This window comes from Belonocnema kinseyi, chromosome 10 (assembly GCF_010883055.1).
Source record: "Belonocnema kinseyi isolate 2016_QV_RU_SX_M_011 chromosome 10, B_treatae_v1, whole genome shotgun sequence".
NCBI lineage: Eukaryota > Metazoa > Arthropoda > Insecta > Hymenoptera > Cynipidae > Belonocnema > Belonocnema kinseyi.
This window is the reverse complement of record NC_046666.1, coordinates 37,617,067-37,640,997: the sequence shown is the minus strand read 5'-3', so window position 1 is coordinate 37,640,997 and position 23,931 is coordinate 37,617,067. Positions and strand designations below refer to the sequence as shown.

Here is a 23,931-nt window from a genome sequence, read left to right as displayed (position 1 = left end):
TTTGAAAATTCATGTTTTTTATTTGAAAATTCGATAATTTAAAAAATTTAGTCCTTGGGTTGAAGATTTAACTATTTAGTTTAAAATGTTGCTATTTCTTGTTGAATTTTTATCTCTATTGTTTAAAAATTTATCTTTGTAGTTTGGAAATTTAATTATTTGTTTAACAATTTAATTATTTTGTTCGAAAGTCATATTTTTTAGCTGGAAATTAACTTCTTTGTTGAAAATTCAACTATTTGTTTCCGTTATATAACTTTTTCATTAGTGAAAGTTTGATTTGAAAGTTTTTGAATGCACGCATTTTTCAACTTTTATTTTAAACATTTTAAATTCAGAAGATTTTAATTTTTTTATTTGATTGGCAGGTCAGCTATTTTTGATTACTTCAAATGAAGTTGTTTTTCAGTTTTAAGAGTTTGAACTTCTTAATTTCAATGACCAGAAAAAAATGTTGCGCACCGGAAAAGGAGGCAGAAATTTTTCCGTCGATAAAAGTGGCACCCTGAATAAACTAAAAATAAATAAGAAAATGTCAAAAATCATCTAAAATTATTATTTAGGAAGTGTTTTTTTTTTAATTTCCAAATACGTTATATTTTTTTTTCAAGTCACATTTATTTATAGAATTTTTAAATTACGCTTATTATATACCCATTTAGCCCAGATGGATCACTTTGGCAGCCATCTGTAAATTCGAGAATTTGCAGTCAACATTTTGTGGGAAACAAAAAATCAGAACATCCCCATAGCCCCAGTTACAATCCAACTATTTTTCCTCCACAATTTATCAGTAAGCCTACTGCTCCAAGAAAAATGGCTGAAAGGTTAGTATTTTTAAAAAATTCATATGGTATGTGAAAATTTAAATTTCACTATATTATTTCAAAAATAATGTGAAAGTTTTTGAAAAAAAATGCATTCAACGATTTTTCAACAAAAAAAAAAAAAACACGTTTTTAAACAAACAGCTGCATTAAGACCCAAAAAGTTGAATTTTTTAGCAAATATGGCAAAGTTGCAACAAATGACTTGAACTTTAAAAAAATTAATACATTTTTTAACTAAAAGACGAATTTTTTCGAAAACAGTTTAGTTTTCAACAAAAAAGTTAATTTTCAACCAAGAAAAATGACTTTTCTGTTATAAAAAATTAATTTTCAAGACGAAATGCCGAGATTTTTAGAATAAAGTTGAATTTTTAACCCAAAAAATTGACTAATTGATTAATTAATTATGTTTAATTAATTCTAACTAATAACAACGAATTTTCAATCAAAATGATAAATCTTGAAAGAATGCTTTTTCAACCACAAAAAAATGCATTTTTAATAAAGTAGTTCAAATATCCACTGAGTTTTTGAATATTTGACCAAAAATATAATAGCAGATTTTTCATCAAAATTTAGTTGGATTCTTATATCGGGTTTTATTAATTCTATTCATATATAAGAAAAAAAAAACGAGAAAAAGGAGAATTTTCTTGTTTTTTGCATGATTTCCTTTCCCACTCAAATTAGTAGTTTAACATAATAGTTGAATTTTCAACCTTAAACGATAAATTCCCAGCAAAAAAGTATCATGGTCTATATTTCAAATAAAAAAAAGATCAAACTTGTACCAAAAAAATAATTTTAATATCAGACAGACGAATTTTCAACAAATAAAGATTTTTTTACTCAAAAAAGAAAAAAAATTTTATCTAAATTGTTGAAACTTCAAACAAAAAGATCATTTTTCTCTGAAAAAATGGAATTTACAAACCAAAAATATGTCTTTTCAGGAAAAAGTTAATTTTCCACGAAACTAATGCATTTTTACCCAACAAAAATGAAATTTGAACGAAGAAATTTTTTTTTCTTATTAAAAAAGGAAAATTTTCAACTAAAAAAGATTAATAAGTAAAACAGATTAATTTTCAATAAAATAGTTGAACTTTCATCCGAAGAGATGAATTTTCAACTAAGCTACATTTTTATTTAAAAAAAAAAATGAAATAAAAAAAGTTGAATTTTTATCCAAAAAAATATTCCAGGTGACTTTTCAAGATCAAAATAGAAATTTTTTGACAAAAAATAAGTTTCTACGAAAAAAATTGAATTTTAAATTTGAAAAGACGAATTTTTTCAACAAAAAAGAATGACTTCAACAAAATTGTTGAATTCTCTACCAAATAGTTGCATTTTTATCCAAAAAAGATGTAATTTCTGCTAAAGCAGGTGAATTTCAGAATAAAAAGATGCTCTCTAAAAAAAAAAGTTGAATTTTTAACCCATCAGTTGAATGTTTATTCAAGAAAGATGAAAATTCTCCTAAAACAGATAAATTTAAAAAAAGAAAGGATTTTTCAACAAAATAGTTACATTTTTAACCAAAAAGATGAAGTTTCAACTTTATAAAAAAAAAATGGATTTTCAACAAATAATTGAATTTTCACCTAAAACAGATAAATTTTCTACTAAAAATAGAACAAAAAACTTTCTCCTGAAGATTATCTTTTTAGTCATAAATTTTATTAGTTGGTTGAAAAATTAGCAATTTTTTTTTAAAATATTCTTTTTGATTTTAATTGAACTGTTTTTTTAAAAATTCGTCTTTTTGGGTTAAAAATTCCACTTTTATCGTAGAACACCTTTTGTTTAATATTCAGATTTTTTTCTGATAAATCAACTGAAATCTTTTTTGGATGAAAACTATTTTTCCTGAAAATTTGTCTTGTTTATTTATAAGTTTATATTTTTTAGTTGAGATATTGCACATTTCTTGGATAAAAATACAAAACTGTTTTGTTGAAAATTCAACTATTTATTAAAAAATGTACTGTTTGTTTAAAATTCGAATTTTTATTTTAAAAGTGAATTGAAATCTTTTTGGATGAAAATTCAACTCTTTTTTTGAAAATTTGTCTTTTTGATTTAAAAATTCACCCGTTTTAGTAGAATTTTTATTTTTCTTGGCCAAAAATGTAACCTGTTAGTTCAAAATTAAACTATTTTGTTAAAAATTCATAATTTTTGGTTGAAAATTCTATTGTTTTGTGGAAAAGTGAACTATTTCGTAGAAAATTTACTTTTTGTTTAAAATGTATATTTTGGTGTTGAAAAATGAACTGAAATCTTTTCTTGATGAAAGTTTAACTATTTTGTAGAGAATTCAACTATTAAAAAAAAATTATACTTTTTGGTTGAAAAAAATCGTCTTTTTGAATTTAATATTCACTTTTATGTAGTTAATTATTTCTGGTTTAAAAATCATTATTTTTATCAACTGAAATCTTTTTTAACCGAAAATTAAATTATTATTTTGAAAAATTTTCTTTCTGATTTAAAAATTCATCTATTATAGTAGATTTAACAAATTTTTTTTTATGAAAATACATCTTTTGATTAAAAATGATTCTTCTTTGTTTGAGCTTTCAATTTTTTATAAAAGATTTGGTTGAATCACTTTTTAAAGAAATCATTCTTTCGTTGAAGATTCATATTTTTAGTTGAAAATTAATTTCTTTGGTTAAAAGTCGAACTATTTTGTTGAAAAATAATCTTTTTTAATTTAAAATTCAACTACTCGGGGAAAAGTTGAACTACATTGTTAAAAATTTATTATTTTGATTGCAGGCTTATATCTGTGGTTAAAAATTTAACTGTTTAGTAGAAAAGTATTTTTTTTTTAGTTTAAAATTAATTTTTCAACTGAAAATCTAATTTTCCAATTTTTTAAGATTCATTATTCTGAGTTTAAAATTCTCCTTTTTTGGTAAAAAAAATAATTTCCTTTGAAATTTAATTTTTTGTGTAAAAATGCATCAGTCTCGTCTAAAATTTTGTTGTTGTTTAAGTCATATTTAATAAAAAACCTTTATATATTGAAAATTCGTCTTTGGTTATAATTTTTTTTTTGTATTAATTTCATCTGTATTGATTGAAATATAAAATATGGCACTTTTTTGGGGGGATTTATATATTTAGGTTGAAAATTCAAATCAGGTTAAAAATTTAATTACTTAGTTGGAAATGCAAGTATTATGTTAAAAAGCCATCTTTTATAGTAGAAAATATATTTTTTGTTTTAAATAAATTAATCAATTTGAAAATTTTAAATTTGTTTTTGAAATATAACGAACTTTTAAATCAAAAAGACAAATTTTTCGAAAAAATAGTTTTCATCAAAAAAAAATTTCAGTTGACTTATCAGCAACAAAATATAAATTTTAAACAAAAGGTTAATTTTCTACGAAAAGAGTAAAATTTGTAACTAAAAAAGACGAATTTTTAATCAAACAGTTGAATTTGAAACCAAAAGGATGTCTTTGTGAGAAAATGTTTAAATTTTTAATAAAAGAATAAAATTTATAACTAAAAAGATAATATTCAAGATTATTAATTTGAAAATAAAATATTTTGAATATTTTTTCGGTATTAAATATCAGCATTTTAAAATTTCAGAATTAATAGAAACAAATATGAAAATCTAAATATTTTTGGTTGAAAAATATACTGTTATATTTTTGGTTCAGAATTCATCTCGTTTTGATAAAAAATCTACGATTTGGTTGAAAATGTAATTACTTGATTGAAAATTCCACTACTTTTTTTTTTAAAAGCCATATTTTTTTATCAAACATTTAACTAATTGGTTGAAAGTTGAACTACTTTGTTAGAATGTATTTTTTTGGTTAAAAATTGAAGTATTTCATCTTTGAAAAATTAATCTTCTTGTTGCAAAAATTATCTTTCAATAAAAAATTAATATTTTATTATTTTTACTCAATAAAGAAATCAAAGTTTATTTAAATTGTTTAAAATTCAAGTTAAAAGACGAATTTTATCTACAAAAATGGTATTTTAAAATAAAAAATTGGACTTTTCAGTAAAAAATTAATTTTGTACAAAACTAATTCATTTTCAACCCAAAAAAATGAAATTAAACATTTAAACTTGTAAATGTCAATATTTGATGGAAAATTCATGTATTTTGTTGAAAATACATTGTTTTAGGTAGAAAAAATTAATTTTGATGGTTGAAGATTCATCTTTTTTATTTTAAAATGCAACTGTTTGGTTGCGAATTTATGTATTCTCTCGAAAATGTGTACTCTTCAGCTGAAAATTCGTCTTTTGTTGTTGAAATATCAACTACACGATTCTTTGAAAATTGATATTTTTTGGTTTAAAATTCAACTACTTGGTTTAAAAGTAGAATTCTTGTTGAAAATTTCATTTTTTTTCAGGATAGCCGCTTGACCGAGAAATGACAGTGAATTTTTTTTGAGCCTCAATTTGATAAATTTGTAGAAAAAAAAATCTGTCCACGTTCGATTTGAACAGTTTTTAAATAATTATTAGAATTTTTATGTTTTTCAATTATGTTATTATCTAGCTTACAGTGCTCAATTGAAATTTTTATAGTTAAAAATTTTCTATTTAAAATTTTTATTTTTAATGTTACATTTTTAATTTAAAGAATTTTTAAATGCTTTCTTAAAGACTTGAACAAATAAAAAATGAAAGTCTTTGGTATTGAAAATTATGGATAAAAACATGTTTATTTAATAAATACATTTTTTTTTAATTTATCTGTACTTTAAGTAATAAAAAGTGAAGAAAAAAAAACGATTTGACAAAACGATTTTAAATCAGTTCAAAATTCAAGAATTTTTAGATTTTAACGTTAAAACTTAAACGGTTTCAATTTGAAAGTCTTAGTCATTAAACAAATGTGAACGTGTGGCTGAAAGTTTATAAACTATTTTTAACTTCAAAATAACTTCATAATAATATATTCTTAATTAAGGGATCTTATTAAATTTAAAATATTGTTTAAGTCTAAAATATTCAATTTTTAACCCATTCAATTTCAAATTTTTAATTAAAAAAAAAGATTATTTATTGAATATTTAGCCATATTTCAATTTTTTTTAATACAAGTAAATTGAAACCAAATATTTAAAACTAAAAAATCCTTAACTGAATTTTTTGACATAGAAAGCCTGGAATCGTTAAAATTTCGAAGAGCCTTTTAAACTTTGAACGTTACAATTTTCATTGTTGTATTTGAAAAATGCCTAATTTGTAAGTGAAATTTTAACATTTTTATGTATAATTTACATTTGAACATTTGTAGAAAAAATTTGAGTAATTTTATGAGATGTTTAGGACTTTTAAAAAGATAAAAAATTATCATGTAAATTTTAGACAGTTTTCTTAAAATCTTGTAGAATCTTTTTTGAAAATTTTGTTTAAATTTTAGAAAAACGTTTTAAATATTCTCTTAAAATAATTTTTCAAAGTGGAAAATTATTTTTAATTATCCTATTAATCTTAAGAAAATGTTTTTATTCTTTTGAAGCCTTTCACAATTCTTGAAAAGAATCTATTTTTTTTTTAAATCTGCGAAAATCTACATTTTCTTTTATATCAGGCTATCATTTCAACTTTTAAATTAAGTTTGAATCTTTTCAAAACTTCTACATATCTCTTAAAATTACTCAAATTTCGCCTATAAATAATAAATGTTCAATTGTTATTTACACATCCAAATTGTAAAGAAATTTTTTTAAATTTGCAGGATTTTCTGCAAATTGTAGAAAAAAATCAATCAATATGCACAGATATTTAGAAGTTCTAAAAAAAAATTCCAAAATAATTTTAAATTTAAAACAAATTTAAAGAAACTTTTAGATTTCTCAAGATTTTGAAAAAATATGAAAATGAAGCTTTGTTTAAATTTTTTTTTCATTCATGGTACAGAAATTGATATATAGTATTATATATATAATAAAATTTGGTATAAGAAATTGTGAAATAAATTCTTAAAAAATATCAAGATAATTGTTTAAATAATTAATTTTTTTAAAATGAAATAAACCACTGTTTATAAGAGTAATCGGACGATAGTTATGTGGATCGAGCTTATCACCTTTCTTATGTAACATAGTTATAAGAACTCTAGACCATGCTACTTGAGTTATTTTCTCAACCATTATCTTATTAAACAATTTTTGGATAAAAAAGAATCCAGTTTGGCGGCAAAGATTTAATAATTTCGTTTGTAATTTGGTCCTTATCAGGAGTTTTTCCTGTTTTAGAATTATTGATACAATTTACGAATTTTTGATAATCAATAGAGCAATCTAATTTAGGATGTGAAACTCCAAATTATTTTTCACAATCTATTATTCTTTCTGCAAAACGAGCACAAAGATAGTCATGCCATATCTCTAGTGAATCTTGACGTAAGTTTTAAATACGTTTAATTTCGCCAATTCATTCAGCCCTTTAATTTCGAACTGTTTTATTTATTTATTTTTACAAAGTGTCTTATAAGAATATTTTTAGTGCATCTTCATCTTTTTCATTATCTCTTAGAGTTCCTACATTTTTTTAGAGCAAGATTTACATTTTTCTTCTTTGAAATGCAGTATATCGAACCACGGTTTTGAGCAGTTTCTAGGGCCGTTTTTACCAACAGATCAAGCCATTAATTTATAGATTAATTTATATATTTCAGTTGACTAATCAGCGACAAAATATGAGTTTTAAACAAAAGGTTAATTTTATACGAAAAGAGTAAAATTTGTAACTAAAAAAGGCGAATTTTTAATCAAACAGTTGAATTTGAAACCAAAAGACGAACTTTAAACTAAAATTATTTGTTTTAATTGCAGTAACTAAATTTGGAAATTTTTCATCGATGTTGCATGAATTTTAATCCGAAAGAATAAGTTCCGAGTCTTTCGTTTTTTTTGTACATTTCAGCGGCCTCTAATTTTCACCTGATAATAAAACTTTTCTCAGCTTTGATTCTTAAGCCGTCAATATGTTTTCCTTCACTTTTGATTATTGTTAAAAATAGGGGAAAAAGATCAGATAAAGCTTTCAGAATTTATGAGCATTTTGAATTAGGATTTAAAAAATCATATTTTCTATCCGTAATATTAATAATTACTTTGTTTAAATTTCTTGTAAAAATGTGTCGTTTCAAATTAGAAAAAACGTTAAATTTAAATGATAAAATAAGTCAAAGTAAGGGAAAACATATTATTCGAATAATTTTTTAAACTGAACATTTGACTATTTCAGTTAATTATTCCATCCTTTAAGTAGAAAATTAATCTTCTTTTTTCAAACTTAATGTTTTTTTTGTTTGAAGTTCCACTATTTCTATTAAAAATTCATCACTTTGGTTGACAGTTTAACTATTTTGTTGATTTTTTGTTGTAAAAATTAATTTTTTTTAAATTATCTTATTTTTTATTTAAAATTATTTTTTAGCCTAAAATTCAACTGTTTGGTTGACAATTCATGCATTTTCTTGAAATTTTTTTTTTTTTTGAGGAAAATTATTCTTCTTGCTAAAAAATTCATCCTTTTTGTGAAAAATTCTATTATTTCAGTTAAAGATTCATTATTTTAGTTTAAAATTCATCTTCTTAATTAAAAATGCAAAAAAATATGACTATTTTCAGGATGGACGCTGGATCGGGAAACCGGGAAATGAAAGTGAATTTATTTCTTGACCGGGAAATTTTACGAATTTTAAAAAGAAAAATTTGCACAATTTTTATTTCAAGTGGTTTGTAAATAATTGAAGTATAAAAAACTGAACAATAATTGATTTGACCAAACGATTCTAAATCCGTTAAAAATTTGAGAATCTTACAGATTGTAACTGTTTGAATTCGAAAGTCTTAATACGAATTGAGATTAATTAATATCATTTATTCCGACAAATTTATTTTTAAATAACAATTTAAATGATTCATCAATACAATATTTTTAATTCAAAGTCTTAGGTCCTGCTTTATATGATTTTTTATATTAAATTGAATAAATTAATAAATTGATATATTATTTTTATTAGTTTTCTTAGCCATTAAAAATGCCACTGTTCATTTAAGGCGAGTAAATTGAATACAAATATATGTAAAAGTAATTTAGGGATTAAAAAGGGATTTTTAATTTGAATTTTGGTTTAATTTAAATTTCGTTTTTTTTTTTTTTTGAGTAAACACTTTGAAACTGAATTGTTTTACATAGAAAGCTTTGAATCTGTAGAATTTCGAAGAGCTATTCAACTTTTAACTTTACAATTTTAATTGTTCTGTTTAAAAAATATTTAATTTGTAAGTTAAATTGTTCAATTTTTACTTATAAATAGCAATTGAACAATTATTAATTGTAAACAAAATTTGAGTAATTTAAAGATATATTTCGTAGTTTTGAAAAGATTCAAAATTAATCAAAAACTTGAAATGTCTTCAAGTAATTAAAAAGAAGTGTGTTAACATTTTTGTTTAGAACGTTTTAATGCATTTTAGAATTAGCCGAATTTTTCCTACAACTTTTGGAAAATCCTGCAAATTAAAAAAAGTCATTTTCAATTTTCCTAGGAATCTTAAGAAAATGTTTTTATTCTTTTTAAGCCATTCACATTTCTTAAAAAGTTTCTAAATATTTTGGTTGAAATCTGCAAAAATCTGCATTTCTTTTTAAATTCGGCTGTATTTGCACCAAAATTTCGGTACGAGTAGGTCAATTTTTTCGGGACACAAACTTCGTTTAAATGATTTGAAATCATTTCAAGTTCTAAATTTAATTTAAATATTTTTTAAACTTCTAAATATCTCTTTAAATTATTCTAATTTCTTCTAAAGATAATAAGTCTTCCTATTGTTATTTATGAATTCAAATTGTAAGGATTTTTTTTTAATTTGCAGGATTTTCTAAAAATTGTAGGAAAAATTCAATTCATTTAAAAATATATTTATACGTTTCGAAAAAATTTCAAAAATTGTTTTAAATCTGGACAAATATAAAACCACTTCTAGATTTCTCAATATTTTAAAATAAAATTCTTAAGATTTTGAAGGATGCTTAAACTATTTAAGATGAAAATAATTAAACTTTTAATTTCAAAATTAAGTTAAAATTTTTTTTTAAATTTTTTAATTTGTTGAAAAATGTTTGCGAACCGGGGAAAAAACGTGAAATGACCGGGAATTTTTTTCTTTGATTAAAAGTATTTTGTATTTTCTTGAAATTTTGTTGAAAATTAGTTTTTTTAACTAAAAATTTTACTTTTCCACTTTGGGTTGAAAAATAGCCTTTTTCAAATTTAACTATTTCAGTTGTAGTTTAATAATTTTAGTTCAAAATTCGTCACTTTGGTTGAAAATTGGACTATTTTATTGATTTTTGTTTGTTTGGAATTTAATCTTTTTAAATGCAAATTTTAATATTCTATTTTATGTTGAAAATGATCTTTTTTTAATTTCAAATTCAACTATTTGGTTGAAAATGAATGTATTTTGTTAAATTTTTTGTGAAAATTAATTTAAAACATTTTAAAGTATACTTTTTTAAAATTAAATATGAAATTTTTAGTCCAAAATTCATCTATTTGGTTGAAAGTTTATGTACTTTCTTGAAAAATGCTGTTTTTTTCTAGAAAATTAAACGTCTTCTTTAAAAATGCATCTTTAAAAATTCTATTATTCCAGTTAAAGTTACATTATTTGATTTAAACATTTTTTTCACTAAAAATTTTAATTTGTTATTTTGGGTTGCAAATTATTTTTTTTTTTAGATCTAAATTTAATTATTCCAGTTAAAGATTAATAATTTTCGTGGAAAATTCATCACTGGTTGATAATCTGACTATTTTTTGAAAATTTGATTGAAAATTAATTTTTTTAACTAAAAATTTTCCTTTTCCATTTTGGGTTGAAAATTAATCATTTTTTTTTTTAATTTTACTATTCCAATTGAAGATTAATAATTTAAGTTCAAAATTCGTCACTTTCTTTGAAAATTGGACTATTTTCTTGATTTTTTTGTTTGAAAATTGATTTTTTTTTAACTGAAAATGTTACATTTCCATTTTTGGGTTTAAAATGATCCTTTTTTAGTTTAAAATTCAACTATTTGGTTGACAATTAATGTATTTTTTGGTCAAAACAAATTTTTTAATTTCTGAAGTGAACTATTTTTTTATTTCTATAAAAATGATATTTTTTGTCCAAAATTCAACTATTTGGTTGACAATCCATGCATTTTCTTGAAAAATGTTTTTTTTTGCAGAAAATTGGTCTTCTTGCTTAAAAATTTATGCTTTTTGTGAAAAATTCCATTATTCCAGTTAAAGATTGATTATTTTAGTTTAAAATTTATCTTGTTAATTAAAAATGCAAATAATTGATTGAAAATGTTACTATTTTGTTGAAAATTAATTTTTGTAACTAAAAATTTTACTTTTCCATTTTGGGTTGAAAATTAATATATTTTTTTTTATTCAGCTATTTCAGTTGAAGATTAATTATTTTAGTTCAAAATTCGTCACTTTGGTTGAAAATTTTACTATCTTATGGATTTTTTTGTTTATAAATTATTCTTTTTAACCGGAAATTTTACTATTCCATTTTTTGGTTGAAAATTATCTTTTTTTAATTTAAAATTCAACTATCTGGTTGAAAGATAATGTATTTTGTTAATTTTTTTATGAAAATTAATTTTTTTTTAATTTTAAAGTAAACTTTTTTTGATTAAAAATGAAATTTTTTAGTCCAAAATTTATCTATTTGGTTAAAAATTCATGTGTTTTCTTGAAAAATGTTGTTTTTTTTTGTAGAAAATTAAACCTCTTGTTTAAAAATTCATTCTTTGGTAGAAAATTCCATTATTCCAGTTAAAGTTTTATTATTTTATTTGAAAATTTATCATTTTATTAAAAAATTCAATTACTTGGTGGAAAGTTAAACTCTTTTGTTAAAAATTAATGTTTTTCCTTGAAAATTTAGCAATTCAAATTAATGATTAATCATTTTATTTGAAAATTCATTACTTGGGTTGCAGATTGGACTATATTGTTGAAATTTTGTTTTGTTTCGTTGAAAATAATTTTTTTTAACTAAAAAATTTACTTTGTTATTTTGGGTTGAAAATTAATTTTTTGTTGTTCTAAATATAGCTATTCCAGTTGAAGATTAATCATTTATGGAAAAATTACTCCTTGGTTGACAATTTGACTATTTTTTGAAAATTTTGTTGAAAATTAATTTTTTTAACTAAAAATGTTACTTTTCCATTTTGGGTTGAAAATTAATCTTTTTTTGTTTGAATTCAACTATTTCAGTTGAAGGTGATTAATTTTAGTTCAAAATACGTCTCTTTGGTTGAAAATTTGACTATTTTCTTGATTTTTTTTTGTTTAAAAATTAATTTTTTTTTTAATTAAAAATTTTACTTTTACATTTTTGGGTTTAAAATTATCTTTTTTTTTTTGGTTGAAAATTGGAATATTTTGTTTGAAATGTTTTTTGTTTGTTGAAAATTAATTTTTCTAACTGTTAATTTTACTATTCCTTTTTGGGTTGAAAATTAATCTTCTTTTAGTTCAAAATTCAACCATTTGGATGAAAATTAAATTACTTGTTTTGGTATTTCGTTTGTTAAAAATTTATCCTTTTGGTTGAAAATTTGACTTCCATTTTGGGTTGAATTTTTTTTTTTAGTTCAAAATTCAACTATTAATTGAAAACTGATCTTTTTTATTTAAAGATTCAACTATGTGGGTAAAAATTCCTGTATTTTGTTGAAAAAACGCTATTTTTTCGTAGGAAATCAAACTTTTTGCTTAAAAATTGCTTAGAAATATGAAGAGTTTTAAATTAAATTTATTTTTTTCTAATTTTTCTCAAATAGATACTGCATTTTAAGTATATAAAGAAGAAATAAAAACTTATTTGAATTATTACTAAAATTATGAACTTTAGAGAAAAATTCAAGAAATGATTAATTATGTTTTTAGTATCATTATTTATTAAATTAATCGATTTTGATCATCTCTTTAAGAATATCTTGTAATAGCATTTGTCAATGCTTTCTAAATTAAACATATCAGTAGAATCTCTAGAAACGTGTACTACTAAGAAAAGACTGATCTTTCACTAAAGTTACTTTCAAAAATGTAAAAAAATCATTTTTAAACTTACATATGAATATAAATTTTTCAAAAAACAAAATAAATAAATAAACCAGAAATTGTCCGGGAATTTTTTTTCCGGGATTTGAGTAGACATCCTAAATTCTTTAGAATGTATACTTATAAAAAAAAATACTTTTCAGTATGGACAGTAATGAAGACGAGGAAAATTTTCGGAAAAGGGGAATCGATTTGCGCGAGAATCCTGAAGAAGAGAAACGCGCAAAAAATACAGGAAAAGCTTATATTAATTGTCAAGGAAAACTGGTACCTGGACGATCTGTAAAAGAAATCTGTGTCGATTCGTCAAAACATCCATGTTCCTTAGATTGTGGAAAAAGATTAATTCCCGAAAATAAGAGAGAGGATATTTTTCGAAATTTTTGGAATCTACCTAATCGTCTTCAAAAATATGAATTCGTTTGTCGCCACATTAGGTTGATTTCACCGAAACAGAAAAGGTCAAACCCCTTGTCTGGTAAAAATAGGAATTACAGCAGATTATATTATTTGCCAATAGATGGTAAACTGGTAAGAGTTTGCAAAAAAACTTTTATTGCAACCTTAGGCGTTAATGAACAATGGCCTAATTCGTCTTTAAAAAAATTTGGTCATCTTTCTACTGCAGAACAATTGGATCAAGTAGAAAATCTGCAGTTAGAATCTGCTGATGAAAATAGTGCGGAAGAATTTGAGAAGAAGTTTTTTGTGGATCCAGAAAAGAAAGTTCCAGATGAGTTGTAAGTCATATTTTCGGATATTTTAAAGGGTTTTAAGGAATTTTCAATAGATTTCAATATTTGGAAGGGATTCCAAAATATTTTAAAGGATTTGAAATATTTTTTTAATATTCTAAGGAATTTCTAGCAGATTTCAATTATTTTGAAAACATTCTAAAATGCTTCAAAGGATTTGTAATATTTCGGAAAAAATTTCGAAATATTTAAAAGGATTTGAAATATTTTAGGATATTTTAAAAGGTTTCAAGTATTTTTTATGTGATTACAATTATTTGAAAGTATTCCAAAATATTTCAAAGGATTTAAAATATTTTAGGGTATTTTAAAAGATTGAAAGGAATTTTTTCGATTTCAATTGTTTGAAAAGAGTCCAAAATATTTCAAAGGATTTTAAATATTTTAGTGCATGTGAAAGGATTTCCAGGATTTTAAAAATAGATTTCGATAATTTGAAGGTATTCCAAAATATTTCGAAGTTTTTCAAATATTTTTGGACATTTAAGAAAATTTCAAGGAATTTTTAAAAGGTTTAAAAGGTTTTAACAGATTTCGATAGATTTACAAAGATTTTAAATATTTTAGGATATTTTAAAAGATTCCAAGGAATTTTTAATATAAATTTCAATAATTCGAAGGAGCCTCAAAGGATTTGAAGGATCTTAGGATATTTTCAAGAATTTCAAAGATTTTTCAACAGCTATAAAAAGTTTTAAAAGTTTTCAGATTTCAAAGGATTTAAAATATTTTAGAGTATTTTAGAATATGAATTCTTAATAGATCTCAATAATTTTAAGGCATTTAAAAATGCTTTAAAGGATTTTAAATATTTTAGAATATTTTTAAAGTTATTAAGGAATCTTTAGTCGATTTTAATAATTTTGAAGGGGTTCGAAAATATTACAAAGAATTTGAAATAGTTTAGGGTATTTTAAAAGATTCCCAAAATTAAAAAATCGAGAAATGACAGTGAATTTTGTTTTTGACCGGGAATTTTACAAAGTTTTTAGAATCAAAATTTTGTCCAACTTTGGTTTCAACCGTTTTTTAAATAATTTTTTTAATTATTGTATCATTCAGTTTCGAATGCTTAATTCGCAAATCTTTTACTTTAAAAATTGTCCATTTTAAAAAGCTTTTATTTCAATTTCAATAATTTAAAAATGCAGTTTTAAAGGCTTAAAAAATTAGAAGTTTTTAAAGTCGAAGATTTTTTAATAAAAAACAGGGTGGCCGCCGTATCGGGAATTTTACGAAATTTCAGAAGAAAAATCTGCCCAAGTTCGATTTTAACAATTTTTTAAATAATTAAAGTGCAGTTTTAAAGATTTAAACAATTCAAAATTTAAAAAATTTGAATTTGAAACTTTTTGATAAAAAACAGTTTTAGTTTATCAACAGTAAAGATAAATAAATAAATTATTTTTAAAATGGATCTGTACTTTGAGTATAGAAATCTGAACAATAATTCATTTGACCAAACAATTCTAGATCTGATCAGAATTTTTTTAGGCATTAAAAAATGTAAATTCGCAGGATTTTCTAAAAGTTATAGAAAAGAATCAAATCATTTTGAAATATATTTAAAAGTTCCGGAAAAAATTAAAAAATTATTTTGAATTTGGAAAACTTTAAAACCACTTCTAGATTTCTCAAAATTTTGAAATAAAATTTTAAAGCTTTTAAAATATGCCTAGACTATTTAAAATAAAACTAATTTAAGAACTGTTCAATCAAAAAAATTATTTTTCAATTCTTAATGTGTCTAGTTTAAAATTATTTAAAATAATATAATTTTGAAAATTGTTAAAGTTCATTGCTTGATTCTTTAATTTAGACTATTGCAAATTTTTACATGGATTTATGTTTTTGGAACTCAATCTCAATCTTTGAACTCTAAAATTGATAAAAGTTCTAAAATTTGCAGTTTATTTGCATTTTATTCAAAAAAATTGTATTGAAAAGTGTTAGTACCTTTTATTTGGTACGTGTAAATTTTTGAGCATTTGAATACACAATTTTTGAATTGAAAATTTACAAACTTCAATTTTACAAGTTTGGAATTCAAGTGTTCCATCTTGAATGCTTTAATTGGTTCTTTATTGTTTATTACTTTTTATGGAAAAAGTTTAGAAATATTTTTGGACATTAAAGAATGCATAACTTTAAAAAGTTTCAAAAGATTCCGAAAGATTTTTAAGCATTTTAAAACTTTTAGGATATTTTGAAAAATTTCACGCAATCCGCGGAAGGAATTCCAAAATATTTAAATCGAAATATTGTAGGGTATTTTAAAAGATTCTTAGAATTTTAAAAATTATTTTAATAATTTGAAGGGATTCCAAAAGATTTCAAATATTTTTCGGCATTTTAAAAAAGCTCAACGAATTTTCAAGAAATTTAAAAAGTTTGAAAAGATTTCGAAATATTTAAAGGGATTTTAACTGTTCCAGAATATTTTAAAAGATTCTAAGGAATTTTTATGCAATTACAATCATTTGAAGGATTTTGAAGGATTTAAAAGGATTTTAAATATTGTAGGGTATTTTGAATGGATTCCGAAATATTTGGAATATTTTTGGATATTTAAAAATTTTCAAGAAATCTTCAAGAACTTTATAAAGTTTCAAACGTTTTCGAAAGATTTAACTGGATATTATATATACTGGATATTTTAAAAATTTCGAGAATTTTTTAAAAGATTTTAATATTTTAAAGGGATTCTAAAATATTTCAAATATGTTTGGTCATTTAAAAAAATTTTAAGAAATTTTCACGAACTTTAAAAATTTTCAAAAGATTTCGAAAGATTTAAGAGGATTTTAAATATTTTAGGGTATTTTAAAAGATTCTCAGGATTTTAAAATATACTTCAATAATTTGGATTTTTTTTTAGTTCAAAATTCAACTATTAATTGAAAACTGATCTTTTTTATTTAAAAATTCAACTATGTGGGTAAAAATTTCTGTATTTTGTTGAAAAAACGCTATTTTTTCGTAGGAAATCAAACTTTTTGCTTAAAAATTGCTTAGAAACATTTTAAAAAATTAAAAAATTCAAATTTGGAAAAAAAAGGAATTCAAATTCCAAAATTCAAAAAGGATTTGAAATATCTTTGGGCATTTAAAAAATTTTCAATGAATTGTCAAGATCTTTAAAATGTTTTAAATTATTTCGAAAGATTTAAAAGGATTTTAAATATTTATGGGTATATAAAAAAAAATTAAAAAATTCAAAGGGTTTCCAAAACATTTCAAATATTTTTGGACATTTAACAATTTTCAAGAAATTTGTAAGAACTTTAAAAAGTTCAAAAAAATTTTGAATGATTTAAAACGATTTAAAATATTTTAGGGTATTTTAAAGAAGTCTTAGGATTCAAAAATAGATTTCAATAATCTGAAGAGTTTTCAAAATATTTTGAAGTATTTGAAATATTTTTGGACATTAGAAAACTCTAAATTAATTTTTGAGGGCTTTAAAAGGTTTCGAAAGATAAAATATTTTAGGGTATTTTTAAAAATTCCCAGGATTTTAAGATTGATATCAATAATGTGAAGAGTTTCCAAAATATTTCAGAAGATTTAAAACATTTTTGATATTTAAAAATTGTGAAGGAACTTTCAAGAACTTTACAAATTTTCAAAAGATTTCGAAAGATTTAAGAGGATTTAAAATATTTTATCGTATTTTAAAAGATTCTCAGGATTTTAAAATAGAATTGAATAATTTGAAGGGTTTCCAAAAGGAATTCGAATTCCAAAATTCAAAGGATTTGAAATATATTTGGGCATTTAAAAAAATTTCAATGAATTTTCAAGATCTTTAAAAGGTTTTAAAATAGTTCCAAGGAATTAAAAGGAATCGAAATATTGAAGAGTATTTAAAAAAAATATATTTAAAATTTGAAGGGATTCTAAAATATTTCAAATATTTTTGGACAATTACCAATTTTCAAGAACTTTAAAAAGTTTCAAAAGATTTGGAAAGATTTAAAAGGATTTGAAATATTTTCAGGTATTTTAAAAATTCTCAGGATTTAAAAATAGATTTCAATAATTTGAAAAGTTTCCAATATATTTCAAAGGATTGGAAATATTTGTGGGCATTTAAAAAATTTACAATAATTTTGAAATGTTAAAAAAATGTCGAATGATTTAAAAAGATTAAAAATATCTTAGGGTATTTTTTAAAATTCTCAGGATTTTAAAAAGGTTTTAACGAATTTTCAAGAGCTTGAAAGGGTTTTAAAACATTTCGAAAGATATAAAAGGATTTTAAATATTTACGGGTATCTTCAAAAATGTCAAGAAATTTTTTAGAGCTTTAAAAGGTTTCAAAAGATAAAAAAATATTTAAAATATTCTAGGATATTTTAAAAGAGAAAAGCCAGTAAAAATCATCAGTGAAAATTTTAAAAAGGAAGTTTTTCAGCCACTCTATCTTATGTTTTTTCATTTTCTCTATGCATAATTTTAGCAGTATGGGCGTAGGTCAAGAAACTGAAGTTACTAAATTTGCCATAAAGGAAGAAGTTGTTATAAAGGAAGAAGTTGCTATAAAGGAAGAAGTATTAGAAGAATGCGAATTAACCCAAGAAGACGATCAATTGGAGGCGATATTTTTTAAGGAAGATCTAAATTCTCCTAATCATTCAGAGAAAAACGATACAAATGAGTAAGTGATTTTAATTTTTTGAGTTTTTCTCTATTACGGGCTCGGGTCGTGTGATTTTTCGACTCGTTTTTATTTTATTTTTTTGAAAAAATCCAGCTTATTGGGACTTTTTGAAAAAATGCGACTATTCGATTTTTTTCCCTTTTTCACAGAAGTTCGCTATACTTAGTAAATCTTCAAAATTACATAATTTGGATGATTTTGAAGATTAAAATATATTTTATATTTCTATATTTATTTTTATAATTTTCAATTTTAAATCATAAAAATTACACAGAATTTGCATATTTTTTGTATTGTGAAACTTAAAAATTTGCATAATTTTTTAAAGCAAATTGTCGAAATTTAGGTCTTCAATTTTAAAGATTTACAATGTAACGTTCTGTTATTTTGAAAAGTTAAAATTAAAAATGCTAGGATTCTTCAAATAAAGAATTAAAATTTATTTAATTTTTATTATTTATATTTTAGAAGCATGAAATCCAAACTCAAAATTAAAATTTTTAATCTTGCATAATTTTTATTGTAAATTTGTCAAAATTAAAAACTCTTTTAATTTTAATAAATAAAATTTCAATGTTCTACAATTTAAAAAAATTAGAATTAAAAGTTTGAATTTCAAGGATATATATAACAAAAAAATCTTAAATTTATATGGTTTTAACGACTTGAGAAATCAAAAGTCAAACTTTTAACAATAAACCTTCTAATTAAATACATTATGAATGTCAAACATAAAAATTACAATATTTTAAATTGTGAAACTGTAAATTTTCATTATTTTCTATTGTAAATTGTCAAAGTCAAAAAAATTTAACTTCAAAGACTTAAAATTTTAAGTTCTATAATTTTTTAATTTTTTAATTTTAAATAATGAGATTCCGCAATTATATATTATAATTTAATGGTAATTTAATGTAATTAATTTACAAAATTTGTGTTGTAAATTGTTAAAATTAGAAACTCTTTTTATTTTAATCATTTTAATTTTAATGTTCTATAATTTAAAAAGACTTAAAATTAAACAATCATAAATTTTAAGGATAAATCTTAAAATTTCCATAATTTTCAATTGCAAATTGTCGAAGTTAAAAGCTTTTCAATTTCAAAGATATAAAATTCAAAGTTTTGTAAGTTTGAAAAGTTCAAATAAAAAATACTTCGATTTTGAAAATATTAAATTACAATTTGCTCAATTTTCAAGTTTTATATTTTAAAGGTATGAAATAAAATGGCAAAAAATTTAATTTTAAATCTTCCAAGCTGAAGAAAATTAACATGCAAAGTATCAAAATGATAGAATTTTAAATTGTAAAACTTAAAATTTGCAACACTCTTATTGTAAAGTGTAAAAATTAAATACTTTTTTTTTGTTTTATTGATTTCAATTTTAATATTCTACAATTTTGAGGAGTTACAATTTAAAATTCTTGAATTCTGAATCTTTCAAATTGAAGAAATTTCAAATTAAATGTATCTAAATTTAAGAATTTTCCACTGTAAATCTTAAAACTTTTGCATAACAATTATAAAAAGTTGCAATTGAAAACTCTTAAATTTTAAGGATGTATAATTGAAAATTCTCAAATCTGGATGATTTTGGAAATCAAAAGTAGAATTTTTAATTCTAAATCTTCCAAAATAAAGACATTTTATATGTGAGGTATCAAAATTACGATATTTTTAATTGCCAAACTTAAAAATATATTCTTATAGAATTACAATTTTTTCAGTTTTCAAGATGTATATTTTAAAGGTATAAAATCAAAAATCAAATTTTTAATTCTAAATCTTTCAAGTTAAAGAAATTCTGTATGCGAATAATCAAAATGATAGAATTCAAAAAGTTTAAACTTTCAAAATTTCTATTGTAAATTATCAAAATTAACAATTATTTTTATTTTATTATGTAAATTTCAATGTTCTGCAATTTTAAAGACTTACTATTAAACTCTTGAATTTTAAGGACGTATAAATAAAAAATACTTTAACGAATTCATTTCAATAAAAAAAAAGTTTTAAATTTTGATGATTTTGTAAATCAAGTCATATTTTAAGTTTTTAATCGTCCAAATTGAAGAAGAGCATGCAAAGAATCAAAATTATAGAATATTAAAATTTAAAATGTGCAAAATTAGTATTTTAAATTATAAAAATTAAAAATCTTTTTTTATTTTAATGATTTAAATATCTATGTTTTACAACTTTAAAGAGTTTCAATTGAAAACTTTTGAATTTTAAGGACGCGTAAATAAAAAATACTTAAGTGAATTCATTTAACTAAAAAAAAAAAAGTTTTAAATTTTGATGATTTTGATGATTTTGTAAATCAAAAGTCACATTTTTAGTTCTAAATCTTCCAAACTGAAGAAATTTAGCATGCAAAGAATCAAAATGCATATTTTTTACTGTTAATTGTCAAAAGTAAAAATTCTCTTCATTTGAACGATTTAAATTTCAAATTTGACGTATCAAAATTACAGAATTTTTAATCGCAAATCTTAAAACTTGCATAACTAATTTTGAACAGTTATAATTAAATACTCTTGGATTTCAAACAACCATGGTGGCCGCTGGACCGGGAATTTTTTGAGACCAGGAAAAACCTGGAACTCACAGTGCATTTTTTTTTTGACCGGGAATTTTACAAATTTGTAAAAGAAAAATCTGTCCACGTTCGATTTAAATAGCTTTTAAATAATTAGTCATTAAACAAATGTGAAATTTTCAACCAAAAACAGAATAGATCAATTTTCTGTTAAAAATAATTAATTTTCAACCAAAAATATATTAGTTTAATTTTCCGTTGTAAATATAAATTCTTGATTAAAAAAACCTTTTTGGTTGAAAATTCAACTATTAGATTGAAGTTTCCATTAAAAATCAAAATATTTGGTTGAAAATTCCTGTATTTTGTTAAAAATGAACTTTTTTTTGTTAGAAAATAAAACTTTTTGATTGAAAATTCATTCCTTTGGCTTGAAAATCAGTTTTTAAAAATTGAAAATTAATTTTTTTAACTGAAAATTTAACTATTTCATGTTTGGTTAAACATGGTTAAAATTCAACTATTAGATTGAAAATTGTATTAAAAATTAATACATTTGATTGAAAATTCTGGTATTTTGTTAAAAATGAATCTTTTTTGGTCAAAAACGAAATGTTTTCTGGAATTTTTTTAAAGACATTTAATCTTTTTGGTAAAAAATGAACCTTTTTCAATGAAAATTTAACTATTTGGTTGAAATTTTATCTGTTTTTATTAAAAAGCATTTTTCCAAATAAAAAATTAATCTCTTTGTTGAAATTTCCTTTCTTTGATTAAAAATTAGTTTTTGTATTGAACATTAATTATTTCATCTAAAAATGTAATGACATTTAGAAAAAAATTTTTTTAATAGAAATTTAATGTCTGTGGTAGAAAATTAATAACTACTTCATTTATGTTGAAAATGGTCATTTTTTAGTAAAAATTTCATTTTTAAAAAATTTTTTTTGTAAAAAATGAACTTTTTTAATTCAAAATTCAACTATTAGATTGAAGTTTCAATTAAAAATCAAAATATTTGGTTGCAAATTTCTGTATTTTGTTAAAAATGAACCTTTTTTTGGTAGAAAATTAGTCTTTTTGGTTGAAAATTCATTCCTTTGACTTGAAAATCAGGTTTTTAAGTTGAAAATTATTTTTTTATTATTTAAAATTTAACTATTTCATGTTTGGTTGAACATCAATCATCTTTAGTTGAAAATTCAACTATTTGTTTGAAATTTTTTGCATTTTGTTGATTATTTAGCTTACAATGAGCAATTGAAAAAATGTTTACTTTAAAAATTTTCGATTAAAAATTTGTATTTCTAAGCTTACGTTTTTAATTTAAAGAATTTTTAAATGCTTTCTTAAAGACTTGAATAAATAAAAAATAATAGCCTTTTATGTTGAAAATTTTGGACAAAAAACATTTTTATTTAATAAATATTTTTTTTTTATTTATCTGTACTTTAAAGGAATAAAAAGTTAACAAAAACGATTTGACAAAACGATTTTAAATCAGTTCAAAATTTAAAAATTTTCAGAGTTTAAAGTTCATAATAATAATATATTCTTAATTAAAGGATTTTATTAAATTTAAAATATTGTTTCAGTCTAAAATATTCAATTTTTAACCCATTAGATTTGAAAATTCTAATTAAAAAAAAAATTAATTATTGAATATTTCGCAATATTTGAATTTTTATTTAAGACACGTACATTGAAATGAAATATTTATAGTAAAGAATTTTTAACTGAATTGTTTGACATAGAAAGCTTGGAATTGTTAAAATTTCAAAGAGCCTTTAAACTTTGAACGTTACAATTTTAATTGTTGTATTTGAAAAATGCTTAATTTTTAAGTGAAATTTAAAAATTGTTATGCTGAATTTACAAATGAACATTTGTAGAAAAAATTGAGTAATTTGAAGAGATATTTAGGAGTTTTTAAAAAGATTAAAAATTATTATGAAAATTTTAGAGAGTTTTCTTAAAATCTTCTAGAATTATTTTTGAAAATTTTGTTTAAATCTTTGAAAAATTTTCTAAATATTCTTTTTAAATAATTTTTCAAAATGAAACATTATTTCTAACTTTCCTATAAATCTTAAGAAAATGTTTTTATTCTTTTAAAGCCTTTAACAATTCTTGAAAAGAATCTAATTTTTTTGTTTAAAATCTGCGAAAATCTACATTTTGTTTTATATTAGGTTATTATTTAAAGTTTTACTTTAAGTTTGAATCTTTCCAAAAATTCTACATATCTCTGAAAATAACTCAAATTTCGCCTACAAATAATAAATGTTCAATTGTTATTTATACATCCAATTTGTAAAGAAATTTTCTAAAATTTAGAGGATTTTCTGAAAATTTCAGAAAAAGATTCAATTAATTTTGACAGATATTTAGAAGTTCTGAAAAAATTTCCAAAATTATTTTCAATTTAAAACAAATTTAAAACAACTTCTAGATTTTTCAAGTTTTTCAAATAAGATTTTGAAGCTTTTTAAGGATGTTTAAACTATTTAAAAAGAAAATAATTGAATTTCTAATTTAAGAAGTCTTCAGTTAAATTTTTTTTCAATTTTTCAATATTTAATGTTTCTAGCTTGAAATTCCTTAAAATTATATAATTTTAACAATTTTAAAGTTCATTCACAAATTTTTTAATTGAGAGCATTGAAAATTATAACGTGAATTTATATTTTTTCATATTGAAAAATGTTATTACCTTTAATTTTATACGCGTAAATTATTGAGCATTTGAATACAACACTTTTTAATTAAAAACTTTTAAATTTCAATTTTAACAGTTCAAAATTTAATATTTCTACTTTGAGTGCTTTCATTTGCAGCTCAGTTTTTATTACCTCAAGTGGACATTTTTTTTAGCTTTAGTGTTCAATTTTTTAAAGGGGGAGGGTCGGTAAGGCCGGTTTTTGGCCTAATTTATTTTTGGACCAAAAAATCTGAAAAAATCATGGTAGTATCTTATAAGTATCCCG

The 23,931-nt window shown here is 21.6% G+C and overlaps 1 protein-coding gene across 5 annotated transcripts in view; it reads left to right on the top strand.

Moving 5' to 3' along the window:
* Positions 1 to 23,931, top strand: part of LOC117181760 — a 35,808-nt gene that overhangs the window by 3,858 nt on the left and 8,019 nt on the right. For 3 of the 5 annotated variants that reach the window (XM_033374725.1, XM_033374723.1, XM_033374724.1), the window contains 3 exons: positions 663 to 827; positions 13,125 to 13,721; positions 18,199 to 18,396. In XM_033374725.1, coding sequence (XP_033230616.1) covers positions 663 to 827; positions 13,125 to 13,721; positions 18,199 to 18,396 — 960 coding nt within the window. The remainder of the gene's footprint in view (positions 1 to 662; positions 828 to 13,124; positions 13,722 to 18,198; positions 18,397 to 23,931) is intronic. The other 2 variants (XM_033374726.1, XM_033374727.1) reach the window with 2 other exon arrangements.